Source organism: Podarcis muralis, chromosome 6, assembly GCF_964188315.1.
Source record: "Podarcis muralis chromosome 6, rPodMur119.hap1.1, whole genome shotgun sequence".
NCBI classification, from domain to species: Eukaryota; Metazoa; Chordata; class Lepidosauria; order Squamata; family Lacertidae; genus Podarcis; species Podarcis muralis.
In genome coordinates, this window is record NC_135660.1 from 80076001 (window position 1) to 80103622 (window position 27622).

The 27622-nt window shown below is 40.5% G+C and overlaps 1 protein-coding gene across 3 annotated transcripts in view; it reads right to left on the reverse strand.

Moving 5' to 3' along the window:
- Window positions 1-203: 203 nt before the first annotated feature.
- The window catches only part of CSGALNACT2 (chondroitin sulfate N-acetylgalactosaminyltransferase 2), a 31373-nt gene continuing 3954 nt past the window's right edge, over window positions 204-27622 (reverse strand). For 2 of the 3 annotated variants that reach the window (XM_028729201.2, XM_028729200.2), the window contains exons 2-8: window positions 18246-19487; window positions 9259-9475; window positions 8626-8727; window positions 7169-7347; window positions 5914-6008; window positions 3798-3879; window positions 204-1755 (exon numbers count right to left, since the gene is read on the reverse strand). In XM_028729201.2, coding sequence (XP_028585034.2) covers window positions 1463-1755; window positions 3798-3879; window positions 5914-6008; window positions 7169-7347; window positions 8626-8727; window positions 9259-9475; window positions 18246-18903 — 1626 coding nt within the window. In that variant the 5' untranslated portion in view covers window positions 18904-19487 and the 3' untranslated portion in view covers window positions 204-1462. Of the gene's footprint in view, window positions 1756-3797; window positions 3880-5913; window positions 6009-7168; window positions 7348-8625; window positions 8728-9258; window positions 9476-18245; window positions 19488-19906; window positions 19935-27622 lie in introns of those variants that run through there. The other variant, XM_028729202.2, reaches the window with a different exon arrangement.

Consider the following 27622-nt stretch of genomic DNA (forward strand, 5'->3'; position numbering starts at 1 on the left):
CTCATGCAATTGGATTTCTATGCATACGATTCCTCACAGAAAATATGCCATCATCTTCAATCTACAGTCATAACTTGTATCTTTGGAAGTACACAACATTTGCTTTCTTTTTTGCTGGCCACACTACACTATATGCATTCACAACACACTTTAGGGCTGTAGCACATTGCTTCATGACCTCAAAACAAGAAACCAGTCCTATATTAAAACACAGTAGTATTCAATTTAATTATAAAGAGAAGACAACAGCAAGCCAACTTGCATTACATTCTCTCCACTTCAGACAAGTTACATTGTTCTTCACAATGTTATAAAGGCAAATTACATGTTTTTAAAAAAGATCAGTGTCCAGAACTATTTTCAAACAGTACACAGTCTTTCAGAGCTAAAAGCCGTATTATTTTCATTGCCCGCAAATTCAATTGGCACAATGCTCCCAGTGTTCCTGTCGCAGACCCCATTTGAAACGGATAAGAGACTGCACAAAAGCACAGCTCTGCTTTTCTGCAACTCTTGTTCATTTCAATGGGGCCTAAGCAGGAGACATTATTGTGCCCAGTGCCAAAAGTAAAATAAAACAGCCCCAAGTTAGCAAGCGATTGCCGTCTTTTCTCCTGTCCCCTCTCCCAAGTGACAGAGACTTCAACACTCACCTGAAGAACAAAGGATATCAGAAGTGTAATAATGAGGCAGTGAAATGAACTGCTTATGTTCAAGACAGCATTTCTTTCTACATCCCAAAACATGCAAAAAAAAATTATTTGGCCAGTAGCTAGGATAAGCAGACAGCATACAAGCTCAATTCATTTACAATCCAATAAAGAACAGCAATGCAATATTATTGTAAACTGTTCAACGTCCTTTCTTTTAAATACCTTAAATACATATTTTTGCAAGTTGATTTATGTACCTGATGGTTAATAAGGCGAATTCAGTGATTCTGGCTGCACAACATACCATGGTTGGGTTTTTTTGCATATAATTCTCCACGGGCTCTTGCCTCAGGGCTTTATTCTTCCCACGGAATGCGTACGTACTTATAGTGTCCCTTTCTAAAAAAACTACAGTGAAGCAAGCAGCACAGAATAATGATAGGCAGTGGAGAAGGCAGTTTTTCATTCAGTTGTGACTCTTATTCCCACATAATGCAAATCTGAAAAATGAAAATGTTAAAAGAAAAATCTAGATGCAGAAAAGTTAATATACTCTGTTCTTGTTCCCTTGCCCACAACCCCCCATGCAGTTAGACATGTTAAAAGCAAACTGAAATGCTTCCTTTCGCTCAAGTGCCTGATCTGGTGCAATGTGTAGGTAACAGCTGGCCAGAGAAATAGATCTTTGAAATCATCTTCAGCAAGATAGAGGCACTGCGTTGTTTTTTTTAGCTGAGTTATAATTAAGGCTTCAGAACGATGCTGGTTCATAGCAGCTCGAGAGTCTTAGGATTGCACTGAGGATCATTTTAACCTATTGCTTCACTGTTAGTCCTGTACGCCTGCTTACGCAGGTGGGTCTCAATCTCCTCTCTGAACACCAGCATCCCAAGGTGAGAGTGAGAGGCCTCATTCATGGCTTTAGACTGGATACACATGCGATATTGCTCCGGAGTCAGTTCATCGGCACAATGCTTCTCATGCCAGAGATGAAAGAGGCCAGGGACTGGGGTCCTGGCCACAATTAGATCGCCATGCAAGTACTTTCGATAAAGGTGGACATCTTCTCCACCCCAGCCTTTGACTTCCAAGTCAAAGCCCCCTGCAATAAATCAAAGACAGAAATCAGAAATGCCATAATCAAATTACTTCACAAGCAGAGGTGTAGAGAAGATACATTCATTTTCAAGATCCTATATCTCCAAGCAAGATAAACCAGCAGGACTCACAAGGTTAAAAGATAATTGAAAGTAGGGATCTCAAGTTGCAAGTTAGGTAATAAAGGGCAAGTCCTTGTCTGAAGAGCTTCAGATTCTAATCACCTAGGAGTCAACAAAATTTTATGTATGTAATCACTAACAGAGAAGGGCAACCTGTTTAACAAAGATGATCAAATCTTATATTTTAGTTCGAATTATTCAACTGTTGTCCTCAGTTGTGAACAGCTTCCAGAACCTAGATCCATCAGAAATCATGAAAAATCTGCACAATGAGTGCAGCCATCTTGCTGCTGCTAATTCTTTAGCAGTTAATCGCCATTTTTAAAACATGAAGATGACAAAAAATGAAGTCCAAGAACTCTTGTAACTGAAAGATAGGTGAAAGCCAAAAATGGGGAACCCATAACCCTCCAAAGTTTGTTCAACTCCAGTTCCCACCAACCTCAGCCAATGGTAAGGGATTAAAGGAATGGAGTCCAACAATCTCTTGAGGTCCACATATTCCCCATTCCTGATATAAGCTAACAATTGCCTATAAGCCCTGCAAAAAAGCTGTAGCTACACACATGCTAGTACTAAGGTCCTGATGTCAAATAAAATCTTATTCCTGAAAGGGAAGAATTAGTTTCCAGAGTCATTAAGGGAAGCTATGAACACGCACACACACATTTTTTACAAGAAAGCACTGCCATTTATACATACACTTTCCCATTCACCAATCCCCTCTACTCTCAACTGCAGTTAAAGCAAGCAATAAAGCAAAGAAATATTAGTCATTGCAATTTATCATTTATTTTATTTATTAAAAGCATTAAAAGAATAAAACTCTATTAAACACAACACTGCACAAAAAACAGAAGTAGCATAAAATGCACCCTTTCTGGCAGAAAAAAATACTAAAATAATTAGCACAGGTGTACAACAAGATATAAGTAATAAACTGAGAAGTCCAGATTATAGAAAAACATGGGCTGTTTAAAAGCAAAAAAAAAAAAGTAACATGGACACGGCAAAAGAGCAATTCCTTGTCAGCAATAGTCAAATTTTGTAATAAAAAGTTTCCTTTAAAAATCAGCAAGGGTTAGTTAAGGCCCCAAAGCCAAACAACAATCAGTGGGAACACACAAAATTACCAAGACTGATGAATTCTACAGCAAAAGTGGTTGTTCCTTTCTCTTTTTCTTTGGAATTGTTTCTCATCTCCCTACCCAAACTCTTGTTCCACTGAATTGGCTTAATTTGTCTCCTCCAGTTATCCCTTCCCTAGAAATTGTTCCTCTTCTTTAGATAACCTAATCCTATGGCACTATGGACATACTCATCTTTCGTGGACAGGGAACAAAAAAATCTAGAAGCTGGAGCAGAGTCACACATACTTAGGCTTGGGCTGCCCACAGACAAACAGGAAGTAAATAGTAATTTGCCTTAATTAAAAATATGAAGAGACACAACACCAAAAAAATTATTGGTGCAGTACTACTGCATTTTTTAAAAGCAGCATTAATATTGTACAGCAACTAAAATAAGACATAAAGCTATTACACAATATCAAAACTCAGTTAAGCCACAAGGTGGTGCCAACATATACCGACAAAACTAAGCTGTAGGGCTTGTGCTAGCTTTTTAAATGCTCAAGTAAGAAACCGCATGGGTGAATAACTCACACATTATTTTCTACAAAGTTCAAGAACCATGATTTAATTAAGTATGCCCTGGGTGTCTTTAGACTGAAAGGCTGGACAGAAATAATGTAAAGTAATAGTTTCCTGGAAGAAATCATTTCTCTTCCTTAGTGAGAGCAAGAGTCACTTGAGCTGGGTATTTGTGCAGAATATCCAGGAGGAAGCAACATTCCCATGTCAATCAGTAAACAGAGGGTATCTGACAAAATCCAAGACAAACATCATAAAGCAAAGCATCTTACCGACAGCCAAGAAATCTGTTCGATACTGACAAGTCATTCCAAAACCAAAATCCCTCCAAAAACCAGAATCCTTTTTGTGCACCTACAATTATAAAAGTATGCATATTTAGGCATTTCGAGAAGGAACAGGATCTGAAATTAATTATCCCAGTAAACAATTCACTCACCACCCACTAGGGATGGGGGAGAATTTCAATTCGATTTGCATTTAAAGGTACCTAATTGGCAGTTTCCAAAACAATCTGAGAACCGAAGTACAGCTGTCCTTCGAATTTTGCAGTTGTCTAGCCAATTAAGCATGTACAAAAATGCATACGCAGGGGTACAGTGTCCATAAAAATGCATGTGTTAGTGAAATCATACAAAAATTTGCAGTGCCAAAAGGAAACAATGGCATCAAGGCAAAACTAGGCATAACAGGCAACACGAGTTTATTTCCAAAAATGGCATGTAGACTACCCGCTTCTCTATAACAACACACGGTCATAATGTGCCCTGAATGTGTTTTCGCTGGGATTTCCATGTTCGTTGTCCCATCAAGTTCAAGTTGAAGTGAGGCTAAGGAAGCAATCCTAACTCGCCCCGCCCACAGCCTGGCTTCAGGAAGAAGCAACGCCAGCCTGGAGCTGGTGCACTGGTTGGGCCCAGGTCACACCTGATGCAGCAGCAGGGATAACACAGGATTTAATGGATCCTGGGTTGGCTCAGCCCCACAAAGCTCAGTTTGAAGGCTTTATGCTTCTGGGATGCCGCTGGCAACACTTCCATAGGCACATTTGGCAGGCAGAAGTAGGTGCAAAGTACTCTAATCACCCTGTGTAAAGATACACACACCGCAATTCCTCTTCTTCTATCTCCTTGGCCTTCTATGAACTCCCTGTGTGATCCCCAGCTTTAGCAGGCTTCCTTGACCATATAGGCCTTCAGCTTTGGAAACTCCCTACTGTACTCCAGCCAGTGTGCTACACATTACACAGCAACAGATTTCCAGTTTTGCCCTCATCTAATGTTTCTCAGTTTTCTTCTTGAATGAAGCAAACACCATGTATCATTAGGAACATGCCATTTTATTTTTCCGCAAATGGTGTGGTAGAATCGTTCGCCTTTGACCACTGTCTGTCTGATACTTTTTTTAAAAAAAACTGAACACAAAGCTCTGCAAGCTTTGCAAGCTGTCTGTATGCATCATTTGTAGATGCTGCTGAATTACTGTCATTTTTACAGAAGAGTATGGGTTAAATTCTGGAGTACAGGCTCAGTTTTAAGGTGCTGGTTTTAACCTTTAAAGTCCTATACGGCCTAGGACCCTCATACCTACAGGACCGCCTCTCCTGGTATGTCCCACAGAGGACCTTACAGTCTTTCAATAAAAACATATTGGAGATCCCGGGCCACAGGGAGGTTAGGCTGGCCTCGACCAGAGCCAGGGCTTTTTTGGCCGTGGCCCCAATCTGGTGGAACACTCTGTCACAAGAGACTAGGGCCCTGTGGGACTTGATATCTTTCTGCAAGGATGATGATGAAGAAGAAGATGAAGAGGATAACTGGCATTAGCACCAGTCAATATGTGGATAAAGCTATAATCTTCCTTCTCCATTTTTTATCTTTAGATTAACCGGATGAATAGTTGGGAATTTAGAAAGCTTTTTGGACTATGGAACATTTAAGGAGTATATAATTTAAGGCTTACTAGTATCTGTTTGGTTAATTATTTTTATTTCCAAATTCTTCTAAGTTGATTGTTCTTGAGTAAATTGCTGAAATCTTTATTCGCTCTATTTATTTCACCTTTGAATTTCCCCTACCTAGCATTTAATGATTTACATGCTCCTTGGCATGTAAATGATTGTGCTCATTTACACATTTGTTTTATGCTTCAGTGAGTGTTGAATTTATAAGTTTACATCATCCCATGCAGTGTTTTAAATATTTCAAATTTCTTTTTCTTTTGATCTGACTCTTGTCCTCTCTGCTTAATGGAGAAGGCTCAACAGAGCTAAATTTAAAGGACCTACTTTCCACGATAAACAGTTCTTCCATCAAACACTGCATTGAAGCTGCTACGGTTAATATGGAGAACAAGGTTTTTAAGCTTCTTTAAACTCCAGTCACTTACCAACTGCTGCTCCACAGGGGGTGGCACATCTTGATTAGCATAGACAATGGCAGGATTATAAAGGCTGAATACCACAGGATAGAAAACTTTCTTCCCTACAGAGACAGGAGAGATTCGTTACTCCTTATGGGACATCTTTGGGCAGAAAAAAGCAGCTGCACGTTTCCTCTATTTTTTTCCATCTAACAATCCATCTAACAAGCAAAAGAAAATAAAAAAGTCTGCCTCTTAAGACTTTTGCTCAAAAAACCCATGTTATGCATCAATCACAGCACAAAGGGGGAATGGAACCAAGCATGCACAGCCAAATATTATATTTGGGTCTGGAACGAGAGCATCAAATAACCCGAGGAGTTAAAAGCAACAGTGTTCAAAATTATTCCTGACTGGAGGAGATCGTTCTGATGAAGGTAACTATAAATAAAACTTTCAAAAAGGGTCAAGCACCAGTATGTGAACGACACATGACTCCTAACCTCAACATCCCTCTAAAATAAAAGGTATAGTCTTTGCCATTGCTGTAAATTTTGGCCCAATTCCAGACATGGCTCTTGCCAAGGGTGTTGGATAGTGATTAGAGTGTCACATCTTGGGGAGACCAAGATTTAATTCTTTTATTACGTAGGATCTAATGAAGAGGTGCCTGTGCCAGTTTAAAGATGCACAGTGGGGTTGTCCCCTGCCTGTGGGGGTGCTGGGCAAGAGAAGATAGGAGACAGGAACATAGAAAACTGCTTAATCCAAGTGAGAACATTGGTCCATCTAGCTCATAACTGTTTACGTGAGTGGCAGCAGCTTTCTGGTTTCGGACAGGAGACATTCCAGTGCTAATGGAAGATGCTGGGAGTTGAACTTGGGGGTCTTCTGCATGCAGCGCTGAATGCTCTACCAGGTGCGTTTGCCACTCCACTATTTGAAGCTCAGTTCCCATCTTTGTTTTATACTCAAGTTTCCAGTCGCTAGCAAATTATCTGCCCACACCTATCCCAGTGTTATGCTTTTCATGGTGGCCAGTGGAAACTATGCACGTGATGCATAGAGACAACATTCCTATTTGTCCCCAGGATCTGGTATGTGGAGGAATCCTGCCTCTGAGCCATTTCATTCCATTTAACCATCATGGATGATAGCAGACACTTCTATGGGAAGAGCACTGAGAAGCAGTATTGAGTAGAGCTGGTGGGACTTGCAACCCTCCCACTTTCCAGAAGCCTTGGCTGCCTCTGCTGACTTTAGGAACCTAGTGTGAACATACCTGGCTCAGCATTCAAGCGGCAGCTATTTAAGAACTCGGCTGTGAAATAAATATCAACATCGCAGAAGAACATCAAGACCTCGCCTTTTTCCCAGGCTCTGGCACCCACATCTAGTCCCCGACCACGATTGAATTCCTCATTCAAAGAAACCAGGGTGTAATTATGAAAGTTAGCCTCTCTAAGAAAAAAAAAAAAGAGGGGTGGGAACATAGAAAAATAGTGATGTTAAAATGTTCAGTTCATGACACGTCAGCTTCAGCTTGGCAAACTACACTTCATACACAGCCTGGGCTCTATCTCTTTTATGAAATAGGTTTTGCACTTATGGATGCTGCCAGTTGGGATATGTTTCTGTTGGATTCTGTCAGAAGCAAGGGCAACTAAGTTGACAAATTAGAGTGTTATCTGTAGTGGCACTTGAACTCTAGAACTCTTGGTGCCTTCTTTGCAAGTCAATACATTTTTATCTTTAGTTTCTATATTCTGCTCCAGGTAAAAAGAGTTTCTCCCTGATATGAAACAGAAATATATAGGATCAAGATGGTAGCAAGATTTCACTTCTGCCACTAAATTAAATAGTTTCAAGAAAAACTTGAAACACCTTGCCTGCAATAAATATGCTGTAAATTACCACTCCCCCCCCCCAAAAAAAAAAACCCGTTTACCAATGTAGATGTATTTTGAACACAGAACCATAAACACATATGGAAGTCTCTGAGTGCTTATCAGCATCCTCTATTTTGTCATTTAAAATCTCCTACTGGCATAGGATATTTTTATGCTTTAGAAAAAATTGCCATATCAGCAAATCTTAGAGCTACCACAGATTTTTGTTCAAAGAAGCTATCTAATAGTTACATGAATTCAGCGAATATAGAGATGTCCCCAATACAGTCATTGCGAACTGTTTCCCCCAGAAATGCCAACCTGGCCTCAACACTACTAGAGGTGACATCTTTTTAGAAACTGCTTAGAGACTGCTCTGGTATTAAGCAGTATACAGCTATATGAAATAAAGAAACAGCTGTTTTGGGAAGCTTTTGGTAATGGCTGATTCTCTTGATTATTTCTGCTGCTGCTGAGTTTGGGGTCTTTTTTCCCTCTGGTTGTTGCTTTTTTAAACAAAGGCTGTTTATACTTATGTGATGCTTTTGCATTGATTTGTGTTTGTTGTGGTTTGTTGCAATGTGTTTTCTTGCAAAGGAACAGTAGAATATTGATTTTGCTAAAAAATAAATTCAGAAAAATAAAAACTTTGCTACTCACTCACTAAAATGCAAAGTGATAACATTGCATGGGCTTCTCTGAAGGTTTTCTACTAACCCCAGCCAGTCATCAAAACCCATTGCATTATCTGGGGGGAAGCATTATACCAGCACCTCATTAAGACAAATTTAAACAGCTAATTGCTGCTTTGATTTTTACATAATCAAAAGTTTGAACTTTTTCAACTCACCTAGCAACTGATTCTAAGATGCTCTTGACGTCAGAAAGCCCCTCATGTCCAAAATATACAACTGTGAGGTGAATTCGCTTGTCCTGGTTAATGCACACTTCCCTGGAGAAGCAAAACAAGTATTTGGTATTGCAATAGCTTAACAAGGGGTTTTGTAATTTAAAATAGCAAATATCGCATACTGGATTTGTTCTATTTGCAAATACATTTACCTATTGCATCCTAGAAATCAATCTGATCAAATTAATCACTAAGTCACTGCACTGTCGGGAATACCAGGCTTATAGGTGTGATGTCCATTATAAATGAATGACGAACGGCTGCAGTTCATTCATCCTTTGTGCCTTCTTCCCATTACTGCTTCTTGAGATGTGGCTAGTGTTTAATCCATTGCACATCAGGTACCAAATGCTCCAGCAATCTATGGTCACATTTTGCACACTAGCCTATATTTCAGAGGCAAAAAAGCATCTCAGATTTTAAATTGAGAAGATGCTTCTCCAAACTGGAACTACCAGTGTTCTACAATACCACTAAGCATTATAGCTGATTGGAAGATTCACTTTATTTGCCTTCTACTGTAGAAAATGACTACATAGGATTGGTATAGGGCCTAGATTCTGAAGCACTTACCTGAAGTTTTGCATGAACTGTGCAAAAACCTCCGTCCTTCCAGCAAGGGGAACAATAATGTTTATTATTGACCTGGAGATGTCAACAGTTTCACTCTTCACTTTCATTAGGGGCCCAAATGGACGAAACAGTGTGACATGCCTGTACTCCATATCATCTGCCTTCTTGTAGAACAGTTCATATTGTGTCCCTTTGTCTCTCTCAGTACGGTAATAACCTTAGGAACAATTTACAGGAGGAACTGATTCAGTCACAGACTTTAAACTCGGTGACAAATTCCACTGCTTCAGGAATTACTATACATTGTGAGGAAAGTGTCAATATTCAGGATGGTCCTCAGCCAGGTACATTATTACGTAGAAAAACAAACAAACTCAGCTGTCAAGATTGAAAATGTGAAAGGAACTCCAGAGCACAATCTTCTCATATATGAAACCCAGATTCAACCCCTCATAATTCCACTTAAAGTATTTCAAGTACCAAGATGAGGAAAAGACCTTAGCCAAATGCTAGACAAGCTGCTGCGGGTCACAGCAGATGGAACAATGATCTGATTCTACAAGGCAGTTCCTTAACTATTTCTGCAACAAAAGCACCATCCCAAGTGTGTCTCCTGCTTTCAAAATGCTAGCCAAGTTGAAAATTGCACTCTTGCAGGGAGAGGGGGCAGAGAAAGAGAGAGAGAGAGAGAGAGAGAGAGAGAGAGAGAGAGAGAGAGACTGCAGTAACCAATGTTCAAAATGAAAATCAGACTCCTGCCTTCATTATCTATTGTAGAATTTTATTGACAGATTAAGATGCTTAGTAGGTCAAGTCCTACACTAAGCAGCAGATGACTTGGCTTGACTGTGTTAAGCTGCGACTGATCCTTCTTCAAGAAGATCAATACTTTAAAATCAGCTGGCTGACTTTCATAGAACAAATTTGTACTCATTTAAGTCTAACCTGCTTCTTGGCAACATCAGGCTCTCAAGAAAGCTTTCATTATAATTACTACCAAATACAGTTTTTATAAAAAAAGTATCCGTTGGTAATCTTTGATTTAGCAATTGAAACGACCATTCCCAATTTTTCTTTGAAAAAGAAAAAGATGCTAATTCTTTAGGCTTATCAAAGGCTAAGTGTACATAATTCATCCAGGGTTTTTTTTGGGGGGGGGGGAGGGAGAAGCAGAAGATGCAAAGGAACAAGTACTAGAAAGCATTATCATTTTTTCCTCTAAATAGTTCCCATATCCTTAATGTAATCTGCCAGCATTTAGAAGTCCTGCACTAAAGGATGACAAATTTGGCAAACACTGACAATAAACTTGTATTGTCTCCAAAGAGCAAATATGCATTACAGAAAGCAAATAGTAGCAAACTATTTCCATAGCCCATTGCAGGAGGTAAATAATTTCCTCTCCATCAGTTTCCTTGATAGAAAATGAACTGTGGTAGATCTAATTAAAACAAACACTATTGTCATTTGCAGAAATTTTTATAAATGCTGCTCAAAGTGAAAATTTTGAGTTAAATATTTGCTTAACTGGAAAGGATCAAAAGGGTAAGTTTAAGGGAACAGGTTTTTCATAGAGCTGTGCAAAAACAGCCTCTCTAAAATCTATATCATATTTATCAGCGGCGAAGCTAGGATGAGAGTTTTACCAAATCTTTTCCAGAGAATTACTGGAAGAAAAAATGTTTTGTTTTGTTTTATTTATTTATTGTATACCACCCTACACCAGCAGAGTTCAGCGCAGTTCACAAATTAAAAATACAAGACACAAAAGACACAATAAAAGCAAGAAGGGGGAAAAAACCTGTAAGAATAATGCTAGGTCAGCCCAATGGCCCATTCAGTCCAGCATCCTGTTCTCACAGTGACCAACCAGATGCCTGTGCGAAACACGCAGTCAATATGCACACATTCCCCAAGGCCTGTTGAAGATTATGCATATTGACCAGGAAATGTGCACTATTCCCTCTTCATGGAAGCATTATATGCACATTCTCCATGAAGCCAAGTGAATGGGCGCAATGACTAGCTGTCGTGCGCATTAACTGTTTGACAGGGCTAGGAAAATTTGCTTTTGAAATATATCATAATATATCGCCAGCTAAAACTTGTGATATCCCGATATATTATGATGTTGGAAAGGAGGCAGGGAAGTAGGAGGCAGTTGCCAGCCATGCAGATGATCAGCGTCACTGTGCACAGCTCCAGCTGCTTCCTGGCAACAAGGCCAGTAGGGTAGCGTTGTTCTGAGTGGAGCACTTCAGCCAAGGCACCGTGTGACACTGCAAACGCAAACACGGGGATTCCTGCTCCAAAATTCTGGAATCGCTCTTGCGATCTTAACTTTAAACAAGTTTCCAGGCAATGTATCAATATATCGCCCAGGCCTACTGCTCAGCTTACATTCCACTTAACACCCCTCCACACACACACAATTTCTAGTTAATAGCAAACATATAACAATAATGTGGCCAACACTATACAGTGGTACCTCTGGATACGAACAGGATCCGTTCTGGATCCCCGTTTGCATCCTGAAGCGAACACAACCCGCGCCTGCGCGTCACAATTCACCACTTCCGCACATGCACGTGACGTCATTTTGCCCGTCTGCACATGTGTAACACATTCCATTACTTCCGGGTCGCCATGGAGTGCAACCCGAAAGCACTCAACCTGAAGCATATTTAACCCAAGGTATGACTGTACAACATTAATGATTAAAAACCCAAAAGGAATAAGAATAAAGACAACACCTGTCTTTCTGTACTGATAGTTTGAAAGTGTTAAGATACCTGAAGGCTGCAATACTATACAAGTATCCCCTGGACTAAGTCCCACAGAAGTCCAATGTACAGCTGTCAAGTAAATATGCATAGCATATGGTTGAAGGTGGGGAGAAGCACCCAGAGTTTGCAGAGATTGACAGAAGGTTATAATTCTCTATGAGCAAACAGAGTTATCATGCATAGCTGCTAGAGAATTAATGACCAGTCCTACGTGAATTTTTACAGATCCCATCAAGACTAATGATGTCAAAGCTCTGCTCAGCTACTCAGTCCACTGAGGACTTGGTCACTATGCCCCTACCAAAAATAATTTAAGAGTCTGAAAATAGGCTGCATTCAGACCTCTTAACAGACGTTTCTGAAAAAATAACTTCTGGATTTCTATCTCTTGCTTTTATGCTGAAATGGCATTTGTGAAGAAAAATCCAGAAACTGCTAGGTGGCAAACTACCATTCAAAACTACATCCCATCTCCAATGTCTGAGCTTGCAGTTTGGCAAAGCTCATGATTTACTGACATCACCTGAACCGGGGTTCATCTTAAGAGTCCGTTATGTGTTCCTTTCACTAACAGACTCAAATCAGCTATTCTAACAGTATGAAGACTTTGTTTCTGCTCCTAATCTTTCTTAGAAACGTATCAGCCTGCCCCAAACACAAATAACTTGTGCAATTGCCAAGACCGCCTAATTAAAAATGGCCACAATTTACCTCCACAATGTAGGCTCGGTTCTGCTGCAATATACTATGCTAATTCATTCACTGACGTTTAAGGAACATTAATTTTTCTACATAATCTGAATGGACAAATTTTAAATGTGTATATCCAGTTTCCTGTAGAATATGTACAATGCTATCAATGTGCATGTGCTTACGGTTGTAGGAAGGTGTCTGAAAGATGAGACGGGCGGGCATTGTGCGCATGTGTGGGAGAGCCATCTCGGGCAGCCTTTCATTGTGGGAGCACCCTTATTTCTAGAGGAGCTGGGAGGCCCCTTGCAAGCGCGCATATACGAGTTTCACTCGGGGTCAGCCGCACCTTTGACATGCCTGATCTCGTGCCGCCTGTCTGTCTGCCTGCTGCTGCGAGGCAGGCGGCGTCAGATCAGTCGTGTCAAAGGTGTCGCTGAGCCTGCTGCCGCATAGCAGCTCAATACAACACACTTAAGTGGCTTCAGTGGTGGGAGCCTGGCACCCCCCAGAATTTGGTGCCCAGGTGCCCCGCACCCCTTGCACCCCCCGGGTAAAGACGGCCCTGCTCAAAACACATTGGAAATTTAAAAGCAGGCAAAAGACTACCGGAATGCATTGAAAACTATCAGAAGTCCAGTTATTTCCATGTTTCTTTCTCAAGGTTAACAACTGTAATATTTATATCAAACTCCTTGTACAGTAAACTTGTTATGACAGAATGGCTGAATCAGCAAATAAAATAAAACTGATATGTTTTCAGGATGTGATGGTTTCCAGCTTCAACCAGGCAAGCTGCAAACTTATCAACTGGTTTATCATTTTTGAACCCACACCAAGTAACATGGTAGTCTTGGTAATCAAGAGTATTCATCAGGGGGAAATGACAATGCTAAATGGCTGTTAAAACTGAATGGGTCCAAGTGAGCAATGAACTCTTAAAATATTTTAAACTCAAGAGTTTATAAACAAATTTGCCAGAGAGATTGCAAACATTTCTGGGGGGAAACAAAAACATCACCCAACGCTCTTTGCAACAGAGTGGTTCACTGACTAATCCCTAGGCTATTTTTCCATGAAGGATACAACTACCCAGGGAAATGAGTTTTGGAAAAACCAACAGCAGCAATAACTCTTCCCTATCCATGATTATTTCCATCATACATTGCACTCATTTTATCTGGTTTAGTAGCTAACAGGGAAAAGCACAAATACCTCATCCCAATGTTTGCTTGCCAGCTCAAGTAGCAGTCTATGTTTTGCCGCAAGTTCTGCCTGTACTACTGGAATTACTGAGGCCTTCCCACTGCTCAAATGATTCCTGTCCTCCTCCCCCTTGCTGATTATTCTCATTTCTTCAGTGTTTTGTTTTGCTTTAAAAAAAAAATATGAGGCATTTTTGGATGGGCATAGAGTGTACTCTGCAATTTTCTGGCTTTATCATATGACTTAAAGAATGCCACTAACCATTATTGTGAAATGGCTGGGAATTTCAGGTGTTGTAATGGCCAAATTAGAAACAACAACTTTATTCTGAGGCCGAGTGAAACAAATTATTTGACAATGCAACTAAAACCTGCTTATAAGTTCAAAAATCAGTAATATTGCATTCTGCTGGTGGTGATGGGGGAAATCCATAGCAATTAACTCTTGAATGGAGTCTGGGTGCATCTAGCCAAATTCTCAGAGGTGGTTTTTTTTTTCTTGTTGAGTAGTTTGAGTGGACACAGGTTAGCCTGCCTGCTGCGATGGTGTTATACATACTGGCATCACTGCATTTACAGTTACAACTCCCAAAGAACTTCAGACCCAAATTCTGTTGAGATCTCATGGTTTAACCTGAATTCGGTTTCTCCATATCATTAGACAGAGTCACAGTTAAGGGATAATAATTTTAATTGTGCATGGGTATTTTAACAACTGCAACTGTCTGCTTACTGAAAATTTGAAAACCTAAATATTCTGATAAAGATGCCAATTTTGATTTTTTTTTAAAAAAAATATGCTTTAGGTTACTGTTACTTGCCGTTGTGATGTGTGTTTGTAATGTGCACAGTTCTTAAGAGTTAAACATTTGTGATTAACCCCTAAAAGTGCTTTTAAGTATAGAATCATAGAATTGTAGTTGTTCCAGTGCTGAACAACTCTTATTTAAAAAATTTTTTTAAAAAAGGAACAAGGCAAGAATATCAAGTGAAGCAGTTGAATTTGTCTGGAAAACTACTTCATTTGTTGATGCAGGCTAACCAGGCAACAATTTTTATGAAGTGAGCAGATATACAAGATACTGAAACCACCAAAGGGAACAAAATATTAAGAGGGGAAGATTTAGTCATTGGTTGCCATAGTTGCTCAGTTCTGACCAAAAAAAGTCTTCTGCTGGCTTGCCAAAAAAAGTTTAGTCAATGCTATTTCCTCATCTTATAAACTGCAGACTAACAGCCTTAAAAAAAGAAGAAGAAATGTACCGAAAAGAGGCGATGCAGCATTACTGCGGCCAGCTACTAACCTACTCTAATGATTTACTGCCCAGAGTGATTTTCCTTTAAGTGTTGCAGAATGATTCAACAGCAACTATAACCCAACAATGAAGACACGTGGCCATGAAGAGAACATGCTCACTTTGTTCTGAAGGCATTGCTCCTAAGGGAAATGCATATGTAAAAGTCTTGGTATTTACAGAGTGCTTTGTGGGTATTCAAAGCACTTCACATACATTATGTATAATTCAACAATATGCCAACATGGGCGCCTTCATGGAGCAAACAAATTATCAAGACCTGAAGATTGAGATAGCAATTCACAAAACTGCACAAGTACACATGATGACAGAGACAAAGCAGGTGCATAAAAAAAGAGCAGTACTTACCACTGTGGTGCAATTTCTTGAAAATGACAGTCTCAAGGCAATCTTAGACATGAACATTTTCAATAAGTCTTAGAAATCATTGCCATATTTTTGACCGCATTTTGGAAACAATGACACAGCATCCAAAAGGAAAAGAAAAACCTTTTTTTTCTGCCTGAAGAATTAGCAATGAAGTGAAACCATCCTTGTTAAGTTTCTTAGAGCCTGAGAATAATGAACTGCAAAGATTCCTAAACAAGTGAATATATTCATGCGCAAGTCAAGGGTGGTCACAGCAGTTTTCTACGTTTTGGGGCACAGGGTGTACTGGTTTGAAAACTCAGCTGAGAAGTTTCAAGTACACCCAGTCTGGAATCGCTAATATGTGTTCCACCAGACTACTCTAAAAATGCTGAGTACTGCATGTAACTTATTACCCCCATTACAGGACTATACCGCAGCCTGAGACATACTGATGTACTCCTGCCAACTTGTGATTTAAAAAATATGCCATCTGTTACTGGACTGGTGGAAAGTGGACAGGGGTTGGGGAAGAAGTCAAGAGTATGGAGCTGCTGTCTATGGGGGTGAGGGGGATATTTAACCCCTGTACAGTACTTCAATATTTACCTGGTTTTAGTTCTATGCTGATATCTGTCCTCCCAATTTCTCAAAGGTTTTCTTCCTCTGAGAAAAGACTTCTATTTTTTTTTCTGCTTCATTCCCAGGGCACTTGATAATTCCTTTAGAAGTTTGCTATGGGCAGGGTTTTGAGTTTGTCTCATCGTTGCAAGGTAGCCAAGGACACTGGATGGGCTTTTTATTTGTGAGTGTCTTCCCTTTCATCCTACAGATCATTAGGTTGACAAGAAGGGATTGTTTCCCCCTGGCTGAAAAAGGTTCCCCCCCACAGTGCTAAGCTAGATGGATCAATGCTCTGACATGGTATGAAGTGGCCTCCTATAAATCAGATGCCAAAATACTGAATGAGTAAGCAATATATTATATACATATGCAATAATTGGCAGTCCTGCACACCAGAGAAGATGCAACCCACCAGCTACCGGACAATTTCCCCTGTTTTTTAAACCATGGTAGGCAGGGGGAAAAACCCTCAGGTGGTTTACTGAGCTCCTGGTAGTCCAACACATATGACAGTGATACACCACAAGTTGTGCATGCAAAACAGAATGCTGAGACTTCAGGCCAGTCAGATTTTTTTTGGGGGGGGGGATGGAACACTCAAAAGTGTAAAGTCCAGAAATGTTTAAGTTTATGACATATTTTCATCAGGCAGGGGAGTGTGTCATTGATAGTCTCCTTTAAATAATGACAGCAATAGGGTTAAATTTGGAATTGTAAAAGTTGATCCAAAAATGAATAATGATTTAAGGTTTTTGTTTGTTTTGTTTCATTTTTTAACCCTCAAATGGACTACTTAGCTGGCAGTTGTCAAATCTGCACCATTCCAACTGCTTCATGCAGATTTACACCATATAAATGATCTGGTTCTAACCGTTGTTCATTTTCTTGAGCAATTATATAATGCTTCTTCTCTACACACACATGGGCATAACATGAACCACATCATGTTTCACATCCAATTCACATGATTCACATCCAATGCCCTTTTAAAATGTGGGTTGGAATTTTTTTGGATGGGGTGTTATTGGGTTGCTTTTGTTTTTATTTTGATGTTTTTTATATTGTGATTTTATCCTGTGAACTGCCCTGTGACCTGAAGGTATATAGGATGGTATACAAATTTAATAAACAAGTAATTAAATAAATCACAAACACTAGGCCAGTAACTATTTCCTGCTTTGATTGAGTATCTGGATTTCTGTTGTAGTTATCATTAATCCTTAAATTCGCAACAGAGTAAATATTATAAGAGAAGGACTGCAATGGGTGGGATTTAACTAGCAAGCCCTGTTAGTAGTGGAAGACCTGTTTCAAGTCTTCCACATGCACAACAGGGATTCCACCTCCCAAAATTGGCTCTGGAGGGGTAAGAACCCTGAGAACAGCACATGGGGGCAAGAGAATGGGGAACTTTCTGTGTGGCAAGCCAAAATGCTTGCACAGACAGAATGCTAATCAAAGCATGACACTGAATTCCACCGGATATCATTGCAGTTACCAGTAAAGAAAAGTGCATCGTTCCTGGGATATCCATAAAACAAGGCTGGTTCAGTCTCAAGGGATGAATAGGGATTAAGAAGATAGGAGTGAGCCGCAGAAAAGTGCATGCCCTTACCTTGTACACACTTAGGCCCTCTATCTGGCTTGGTAATGATGCAAAGGCTACACAGGTTAAAGTAAACCGGGTATGCTTATAAACTCACTTGAAGAACCAGTGTTGGAAGCTTCCGCAGGTAGAAAGGATATAGGGAAATTCACACACAAGTCAAGGGCAGTGCTTGCAATTTCATGGTGCCATCCCCCAAACCTGTTATCTAATGACCTACTGCAACCTTCTACACCCTCCAGATGTTTCAGACTACAACTCCTGCCACCCCTGGTCATATGCAGAAAAGAATTGTAGTCCAAAGCATCTACAGACTACCTGGTTGGGGAAAGCCGGTCTTCTGTCTCAGAAATTCTGCCATTTGGTGTAGACTACCATATTATGAACTAGAATTCAAAAATGCATAAAGTACCTTCTATAAAATCGTTTTCATTGTAAAGCTGTCTCTCCCCTATTCCGTCATCTTCATCTTGACCATCTTCTTCATCTGGATTATTGATTACCTCGAGGCCAGCCTCAATTACTTCCACCAATTCATCTCGCTTATCTTTCCTGACAGGTTTCTCCTCTGGGTGTCGTGTTAGCCCCATTTCCAGCTGGAACACCTTCATGGAAGTAAAGCTTTCAAAAGGAACGACTCCATATTCACTCGGCAGCTTGGCCCCCATGCTCACTTCAGCTTTGTCTATTTGAGAATGCAGGTATTCCAGGAGATCATTGGGTGCTTGTTCTTTGGTGCCTTGATAGCCCATGCTGTTGACTCTTGGGGTTTTCTTCTCCTGTAACAATTTTAACTTGTCACTCATTTCCTGAAGCTCCTGCTTTAGCTGAGCAATTTGGCGCTTGAGGCTCATAGCTCTGGTTTGGTAATGTTCTTCTTGCTCCTGCAGGAGGGCTTGGTAGTGTTCCTTGCCAAAACTCTCCCCTACAATGCCAGGAAGTGATCCATTGCCATCCGTTTGTGGAGCACATTCAAGGAGGTACATAAACAGCAACAAACTCAACAGCAAGGCAAGACCAACCAACAGCCACCGAGTTCGGGCTTGAAATATTATGCCTCTTCTAGGCATTCTTACGGCACTTAAGTTGTATTCCAACTAAAACAGCTGATGCTTTTGGTCATGTCTTGCTAGTATTTTCTGAAAGGAGCAATTGTTTGTAAGCTGAACCAAAACTATTTCTACTGATACATCCATTTGTGTGAGGCAAATAAGGGGGGAAACTTGCAACTGTTGTCTTGCTCAAGCAATACTGCAGAGATCGCAAATCCCAGTATTGCTACAACTTCCATTATTGCAAACGTTTACAGTCTAAACAGTTAGATACAGCCCCCATTACTTTCAGGGCAATTTGTCTAAACATACGTTTTTGGAGGTGTAGTGAATTTGCTATGCTTCTGTATTCCAAAGACAACAAGTTGAAAACGTATCAAATTCTGATAAGTATAAAGCAAAAAAATCTTGCAATTTATAGCCGTGGGGGAATTTTAAAAATATTTTTTTCTCACTATCTGTGCACCCCCATAAGAGCCATAAATGTTTGAGCAATAGTAATTTTCATGGGCAGTCTGCAGGATATTTTCCTCCGGTGCTTATGCTTCTCTCTCCTCCGTCTTGGAAATCTGTAATCTGAGTCAGCAAAATTAAGGGAGGGCCTAGAATTAAATGAAAAGTACACTCAGTTAGAATTACAAAACAGGCAAACATCTGGAAAACACATGAAGGCAAGTTTTAATATCCTAAAAATGCAGACATGATGAATCACAAAATTTATTTTTCTGCGATGGCCCATGACAGGGGCGGGTTGTAAACCTTCAATTCTTTCTACTGGGTTACACACCAGTGATTTCCTTCTTGTGGAAATGTCTGAAACAAAACTCATCCAACAGACTAGTAAAAAACAGCTTTTTTTCTAGCTACATAAGTGGTTGTCAGAATTCTTTCCCCTGCTATTTTTGTCATTTCTGGAATGCATCATAACCAGTTTTTTATTTAAATGGCAATGTATTAAGAAGTTAGTGAATTTAACTCCTACTTCCAATTATATTTTCTGTCACCATGCAGGAACCTCTACCTTCTTCTGAAAAGGGTACACAGGAAACCTGTAGTTTTTTCAGGTAAAAAAATGGATAGTCAAATATGAGGTTTAGAATTCCAAAAATATTAGAATGTGCGCTTGTATTTTGAGAGGGACTTTATGGTTCTAAAACAACAAACTATGGGGGTTGCCTTCCAACTTGCATGACTTACATAACTGCAGGTAGGTAAAGACCAACCCTCCCACAATCCTAAAACGGTCTCAGCAGAACCTCTTAACAAAACTACCCCTATGCAAAGTGCTAAAAGCACTGTAGAGATGTACTAACAATAGCTCCTCCGCAATTGACAAACACCTATCTCTGAAGACCTGTCAGAGTATTAAGGCCTTTCCACTAGGAAGAGTGTTTTGGGCGTAGGGAAGAGTCAGATAAAATTATAAATTAATATCTACATGCATACTGAAGTAACTAACACCAGGTGTATCTTCAAGTCACTGACTAGAGTCCAGATGTGGTGAATCAAGATGTAAGAAACAAAACGCATCATATGTACCAAACTAGGAGATAAGTATGAGACAAAAAACCAACACCAAGCTTCCAATCTCTATGGGCTGTATCTAACTAATCAGTTCCGCTAATGCAAGGACTTTAAAAAGTATTTATTATAACAAGTTTAAGGGGGGTGAAGGAAAACAGAGCAGATTTAGGGGTCGTGTAGAGAAATTCCAAATTTTGGGGGAGGGAATGCAGCAGCAGGGCTTAAACCCACTTTCAAATATTTAACAAAAACGTTTTCTGTTCAAAACATTCTTAGTCCACTCAAAATGCTGCAAAGGCATAAGTATTCATGACAATCGGATTTTGTTCTGGAATAGATTTTTTTAAGGCATGTAAGTCAGAAATTGTATGCATTACCATGTTAACTGAAGGCTGTAAAATATTCATATCTGAGTAGAACAAACAGGAACAAGAAAGCTCAGTACATTTAAAATTCAAGCACAGACTAGGCTAACAATAGCAACATAGAAACAATCCATTGAGTTTCTGGGGAAACCATCGCAGCATAAGTTTGCTTTCCTGACCATGAGAGAACATCCTTTTGACAACAGCATTCTGCTTATTGACATATCAGAACAGCGAAAGAACACAGCATTGTTTAACCAGTCACTTCAACCTCCAAACACACTTCACAGTTGAGAAGCAAGTATCCCTTTCCTCAGAGAATAAGGCTGGCAGCCATCATCTAACAAACTGAATACTTTGGCAGATTACACAGATGCAATAGCACTGTAAACCAATATGCTTTGTAAACCTAGCAGCTCAAGGGACAGATCCAGTACCCAAAGGATCTTTTATCAGGCTCTCAGTTGAGGCTGATTCTTCTTATGAGACCTACTCTACCTCTAAACACACAAAGACCCAGACAGCTCACCAGTTATGTACAAGACTCAGCTCTTTGATGTCCCAAGTTTTAAACCAGCATCCCCTGATGGCCTGTTATGGGCATTTTATTAGTACAATTCCCACAAAATGCAAGACAAAAAAATGGCAACTACTTATGACTAAGATAACCACTTTACTTCGTGCAAAAGTATCTCACATACTCTAAAGCAAAGGTAAGCCAAACAAAATTAATAATGGCTTCTGTTAGACAACCAAACACTTCTATCATAATAATGGTGTGATTGAATATATCCTTCTGATACATATGCAAACTTCATTTCCCAAAACTATCTTAAGCGTGTGTTTTTTTAGGCTACAAAATGGTCCTTTGGATTCATCCTTCTGTGGTTATCTGACTCAGTTTAAGATCATCAGCAATTTTACCTCCAAGAGAAAAATGTTCCCAGACTTTTCCTTGATTTTGCCATTTGGAAAGTGACACATTTTTTCAAGCAAAATTCTTATTCTACTTCCAGGAAATGTTAGCCTTCATGAATCTTCATGGGACCTACTAGAAAAGCTTTCAGACTTCCTCCCCCAATCCGCTATGGGCTTGAGATCACTGGTTTATTCATCATATATTTTGCAAAGTCATCTGGTAAGGGTGAGTTGGTATTCGGAATCAGACTGCCTCCAACAATGGATGCAGAGCATAGAATTCATTATTTCTGTTCTTTTAAAGGTAGCAAGTGTGGTTATGAAGATAATGAACAGGCCACAGGTTAAACTGAGTCTGTCCTAATCTGAAATGAAGCTATATCACTTCATCCTTCCCTACTGCACTGACTGAACCTCCTTTCAAATGCCTTATCCTCTGCTACTATTCCAGAAACCCTCACTTTATTAACTAGGAATCTGCAGTAAACTTTGTAAACAGTAAACATCTTTGCCAAGACCCACTAATAGTGGTCATGACATGAGACTTAAAAATAAATTTAAGACTCAGCTGAACACAAAAAATTGTTTGCCTTCATAAATGGCTGTTTGCTGCTTTCACTGCTTCATTCACTGCTCTAGCCTTGTCCCCTTCTAATCAACCATTGCTAGGGGCCTGTAATTCTGTTATGTCTCTGCCATTGAGTGAAACTAAATAATTCACTCTTGATACAGAAGCACAGCAAAATAAGCCACCCCAAGGAGGTGTCAGGAATGCACAAAGAAGCACAGCGGGTGGGTGCCCCCAGACAGCATGGAGTTTGTACCATCACAGAATGATTTTTACTTGAGAAAAATAATGCCTCAGCTATCAGAAGTTTTTAAAAAGCTTCATCTTGCCTACTCCAACACTGGGCCCATTTTTACAATCAACTGAATCACCGCAGCAGAATGTAGGTGTTTGGGGGCTGGCAGCTACATGTTGAATTATCCCCAAGAACAAGCCAACATACACTATCCACTCACAGAAAAGTAGTTTGTTAGTAGAGAGACCTCGGTGAAAGCCTTCCTGAACAAAAACGTCTTCAGCAGACACCTAAGCATCATCTTGCTAGGTGCCTTTCTAATTTTGGCTGGTAAATAATACCAGAAGGCTGGAGCTACAACACTGAAAATCCAGTTTGCAGGACAGGCTAAATGCACCTCGGGGGCATATAGTTGCTCCCAGCAGTACGCCATGTGAGGAGCACAGTGAAAGGGCACTGGGTGTCAATCAGCCAAAGGCCTGGTTAGGGAGGAACACTTTTGCCTGGTGCCTAAAGGTGTATAATGAAGGCACCAGGCGAGCCTCCCTGGGGAGAGCATTCCACAAACAGAGAGCCACTACATCCAGTGCAGTCTTTCCAGCAAAGCTGTTATTTGGTGTTGATAGGATCAACGAATTAGCTGTTGCATTCTATACCAGCTGGATCTTCTAGGTAAAGCCCAAAGGAAGCCCCACATAGAGCACATTGCAGTAGTCCAGTCTTGAAGTTACCAATGCCAAGCTCACAGTGGCCAACCCTACCTTATTCATGCCATAGCAAGACAGTACACACACAGTCTGCAATGGGAGCAGGTATTGTATAAGCAGCCAGGATGTATCACACTCCATAGTACCATATAACTCTACTCGAAACACTAAATGTTATTATCTGAAGCAAAAATTTGAAGACCATAAAACACTATTTTTCAATTCCAATAGAATTCAGCTATAATTAGCAGGGGTCAGCAAACTTTTTCAGCAGGGGGCTGGTCCACTGTCCCTCAGACCTTGTGAAGGGCCAGACTATTCTTTTTTTTTTGGGGGGGGGGGAGAACGAATTCCTTTGCCCCACAAATAACCCCGAGATGCATTTTAAATAAAAGCACACATTCTACTCATGTAAAAACACCAGGCAGGCCCCACAAATAACCCAGAGATACATTTTAAATAAAAGGACACATGTAAAAACATGTTGATTCCCGGACCATCCATGTGCCAGATTTAGAAGGTGATTGGGCTGGATCCGGCCCCTGGGCCTTAGTTTGCCTACCCATGGATTAGTGCATCAGCTGCGACTCCCCACCCCCTGTTAGAGAGAAAACCTGTTGACCATTATCCATGGCCTGGCAACCTCTAGATCAGTGTTTCCCAACCTTGGGCCTCCAGCTGTTTTTGGACTACAACTCCCATCATCCCTAGCTAGCAAGACCAGTGGTCAGGGATGATGGGAATTGTAGTTCAAAAACAGCTGGAGGCCCAAGGTTGGGAAACACTGCTCTAGATGACTAGTTGACTAGATTGGTCAACTACATGGGCTGCCTTTGAAGACTTCACAGAAGCTCCTGTTGATAGCCAGACAGCTGCATTTTGAACTGGCACTGCCCTTTACAAAGTTTCTCCCACGTAGTTAAACAGCAACATTTGTTGCCGGTCCATTTTCAGGCACAATTCAAAGCACAAGTTGTTATGTACAAGAGGGGCTGACTTCAACCACATGTTCCTGTCTGACCATTAGTCATTGTCAGACGCTCAGTTACAAGACCCTCTGTCATCAGAAGGGTGTTCCCAAATATGATTCCAACATCAGTGAAATACTTTGTTATTTGTCCAGGCGTCCAGTATGGTAACCAGCTGATTTCACTGTTTCTCAGCCTTCTGCTGAGTTTTATCATCTGCTCTTGGCCTGCTGCTTTCCAGTTCCATTGTTTTAGTCTGTATTTTTACTGCATTTGTTCACATTGTATTTAGGTGTGTGCCTGCCTAAGAGTCTAGTGCTCATGCCTATTGCCTATATATTTGCCAAGTAAATGAGGCATAATCTAGAGGGCACTGAACAGGGTATAGGTGCCCCTCTGCTCACAGAGATGAGTTTTGGTAGCAAGACACACCTGAGGGAGGCCCTCACTAAGCCCACTGAAAGCTTGGTGAGCACAGGTGGGTTTGCTGGTGGGAGGACCTGAAATGGGGTGTTCTGGGGCCAGCCTTGGACTTGCTTGGTTTCAGCTGGAGGATACTGAAGACATAGATTCCACCTGTTCAAAAAAGGGAAAACATCATCCTTTGGAAATGATGGACAATCTGTCACTTTAATCTTCCCATCATGCAAATTTAGGACTATTCTGCCTATAAGCTAGGGGAGGAAAGAGTTTTCAGGGAGCCACCATTTTTAAACACCCTTCTTCCCCTAAGCCACTCTTCTCATCCAGGGCAGTAGAGTGAGGGGCAATAAGCTGCAACTACAAGGAAACTGAACATTTTTTCTCCTCTTCAATTGCAGTCACCTTCACTTCTTCATTAAGAGGGGGAAACCTGTGAGACAAGGAGCAGAATCAAATTGCAACAGAAAAGGTTTTAAAATCATCTCTCAACCTCATGTCCATCACAGATGGGATGGTAGACTTTTTTCACTACCTTTGTCACTATTATTTTTTATAGAGTTAAGGCTCAGCTGCCCCAAGCCTGTGTGGATAAGATGGAAATCGGTTTAGTTATGAAACATTTGAGGTCAGAGTGTAGACCTCAGTTTTTCAACATATAAACTGACTGTAAAGACTTTTTCAGTATTATGTACATATTGCTTCCAAAACAAGACATGTACGAGCAAAGGACATTTCTGCAGACATTGAGCACCAGCTGTCTCATTAAGCCCTTGCACAAATGGCAACTCCTACCACTCAGTTACATTAAATTAATTTCTTAAAAATAGCACCAAACACCAAGAATACTTCACCATCATCATTATCTGCACACAAAGTCATTACTTTATATACTACAATAGCATGATATTTGACATCTGTGCTGCGACATTACCCTGGAGCAGTCATCTCCAGAACACCCAACTCCTTCAGGGTCGGGACAGAAATACAAAACGCAATTAGAAGATCAGAAGACTTTAAAGTAGCAAAGAAAGTAACAGCACTTCCAGGTTCTTTTACAGCAGTGCAGTTAAAAGCTACACTGAGATTAGGACACGTCAGTGCAACAAAATTTCCACAGTCAAGAACTGTTGAATTACTCAACATTCAGTTGTCAAATAGTTCCAACATTGTATCTAACTCATTCACATTGCAAGTGTCTAGCATTGCACAGAGTGTTGCAGCTGAGACTTCAACAGTCCTACAATATGACATATTTATGGACTTCGTTAGAAAACAAAACTTGAGTTCTCCTAGTTGTCTTTTTAGATTCGCAGCCATAAAGCAGCCTTAATCTTTGTTGCAGCAAACTTTCTTGGCTTTTCTTTGAATATATCCATGATAACTAAACTAAGAAAAGTAGGAGTGTTTCTATTGTCAGTACTGGATTACCCAAGGGCAATTAGAAAAACTAATAATATTAGTTAATATTAGTTAAAATGTTTGACATAATTACATGAAGATTCTTTGTGAAATTAACATACAGTAATAGACAGTACATGCAGTTTCTATTAAGCAGCAATGTGCAATCCCACACATATATCTCCAGAAATAGTATATTTTATTCACCATGTCAGTAAATTGAATTTTCTCACTTTTATGGGCAGCATGGGTACCTACTGACTACTTTTTGCAAATGAATACTTGGAGCTGGCATAGGAACAACTTTCTTTAGCTTTTAATCAAGGTTGAGGGGTCTGAAATGGGGCACAGAATGACAAATTTCCGTTCCTCTTACATGAAAGATGTTGTTAATTATGGTTTGGGACACACATGCATTGATGTGAACCATAGCTGAACATGGTTCAGTTACTTGAAGCAAAATGTGACTGGCGCCCGGCTACTTCAAATGCTGGACAGCAATCAGGGCAAATTATTCTGCCTCAAGAAAGAAATTAAAAATAGCGGGGGGCGGGGTGTAAAAAACAGGACACCTAACCAACGAGAAATTTGATTACCTTAGTTACCAGAGCTCCCCTTTAACTCTGTGACACAATGAATCACTGTGTGTGGCTGTAAACCAGAAGTTGGTGGTTCAAGCCGACCCAGAACAAGATCCCTGCATTGCAGAGGTTGGACTAGATGATCCTCGGGATCCCTTCCAGCTCTGTATTTCTATGATTCTATGGTCTTTAAAGGTGCTGATAGTTTACATGCATAGGCTTGAAGCACACAATCCAGTCCCTTAAGCATAATCAAAACCACACCACGCGCATGCGCAGAACAAGCACCTCCGGTTGCGAAAACCTCAAGATCTGACCGGAGCTCCGAAACAGATCCCATCCACAACCAGAGGTACCACTGTATTTTATTTGTAGTGCAAAAACAGGAAAAACAATACAATATTTAAGAAGAAGAGGAGAAGAGATTAGATTTGATATCCCACTTTATCACTACCCTAAGGAGTCTCAAAGCGGCTAACATTCTCCTTTCCCTTCCTCCCCCACAACAAACACTCTGTGAAGTGAGTGGGGCTGAGAGACTTCAGAGAAGTGTGACTGGCCCAAGGTCACCAAGAAGCTGCATGTGGAGGAGCGGAGACGCGAACCCGGTTCCCCAGATTACGAGTCTACCACTCTTAACCACTACACCACACTGGCTCTTAAAATGTTATGCTATGGGTTGTAGTCAATGCCAGTTTGCTAGATCACTCAGAGTAGATCTACTGAAAATAATGAACATGAGTCACTTGGGTCTATTAATTTCAGTGGGTCTATGCAGAGTTTTGCCCACCTCCCAATTACTTGCAGTACTGTCCAAAACACCTTATTATTATTAAATTGGTCCTATACTTGTTGAGCTTGTCTCTTGGCCTGGGCTTGGGGAGGGGAAAAGGTGGGGAGCTAAGAGAGGAAGAGAGAAAGGGAGCTTTGCCCACCGTTACGTTGCCCTCCTGTGTTTGCAATGGAACTGTGACCGTCGGTGAGGGAGAGGCGATCAAGCAAGCAGCCACACCAACATATATTAAAAGGAGCACCTTCGGCTAGCCCTAT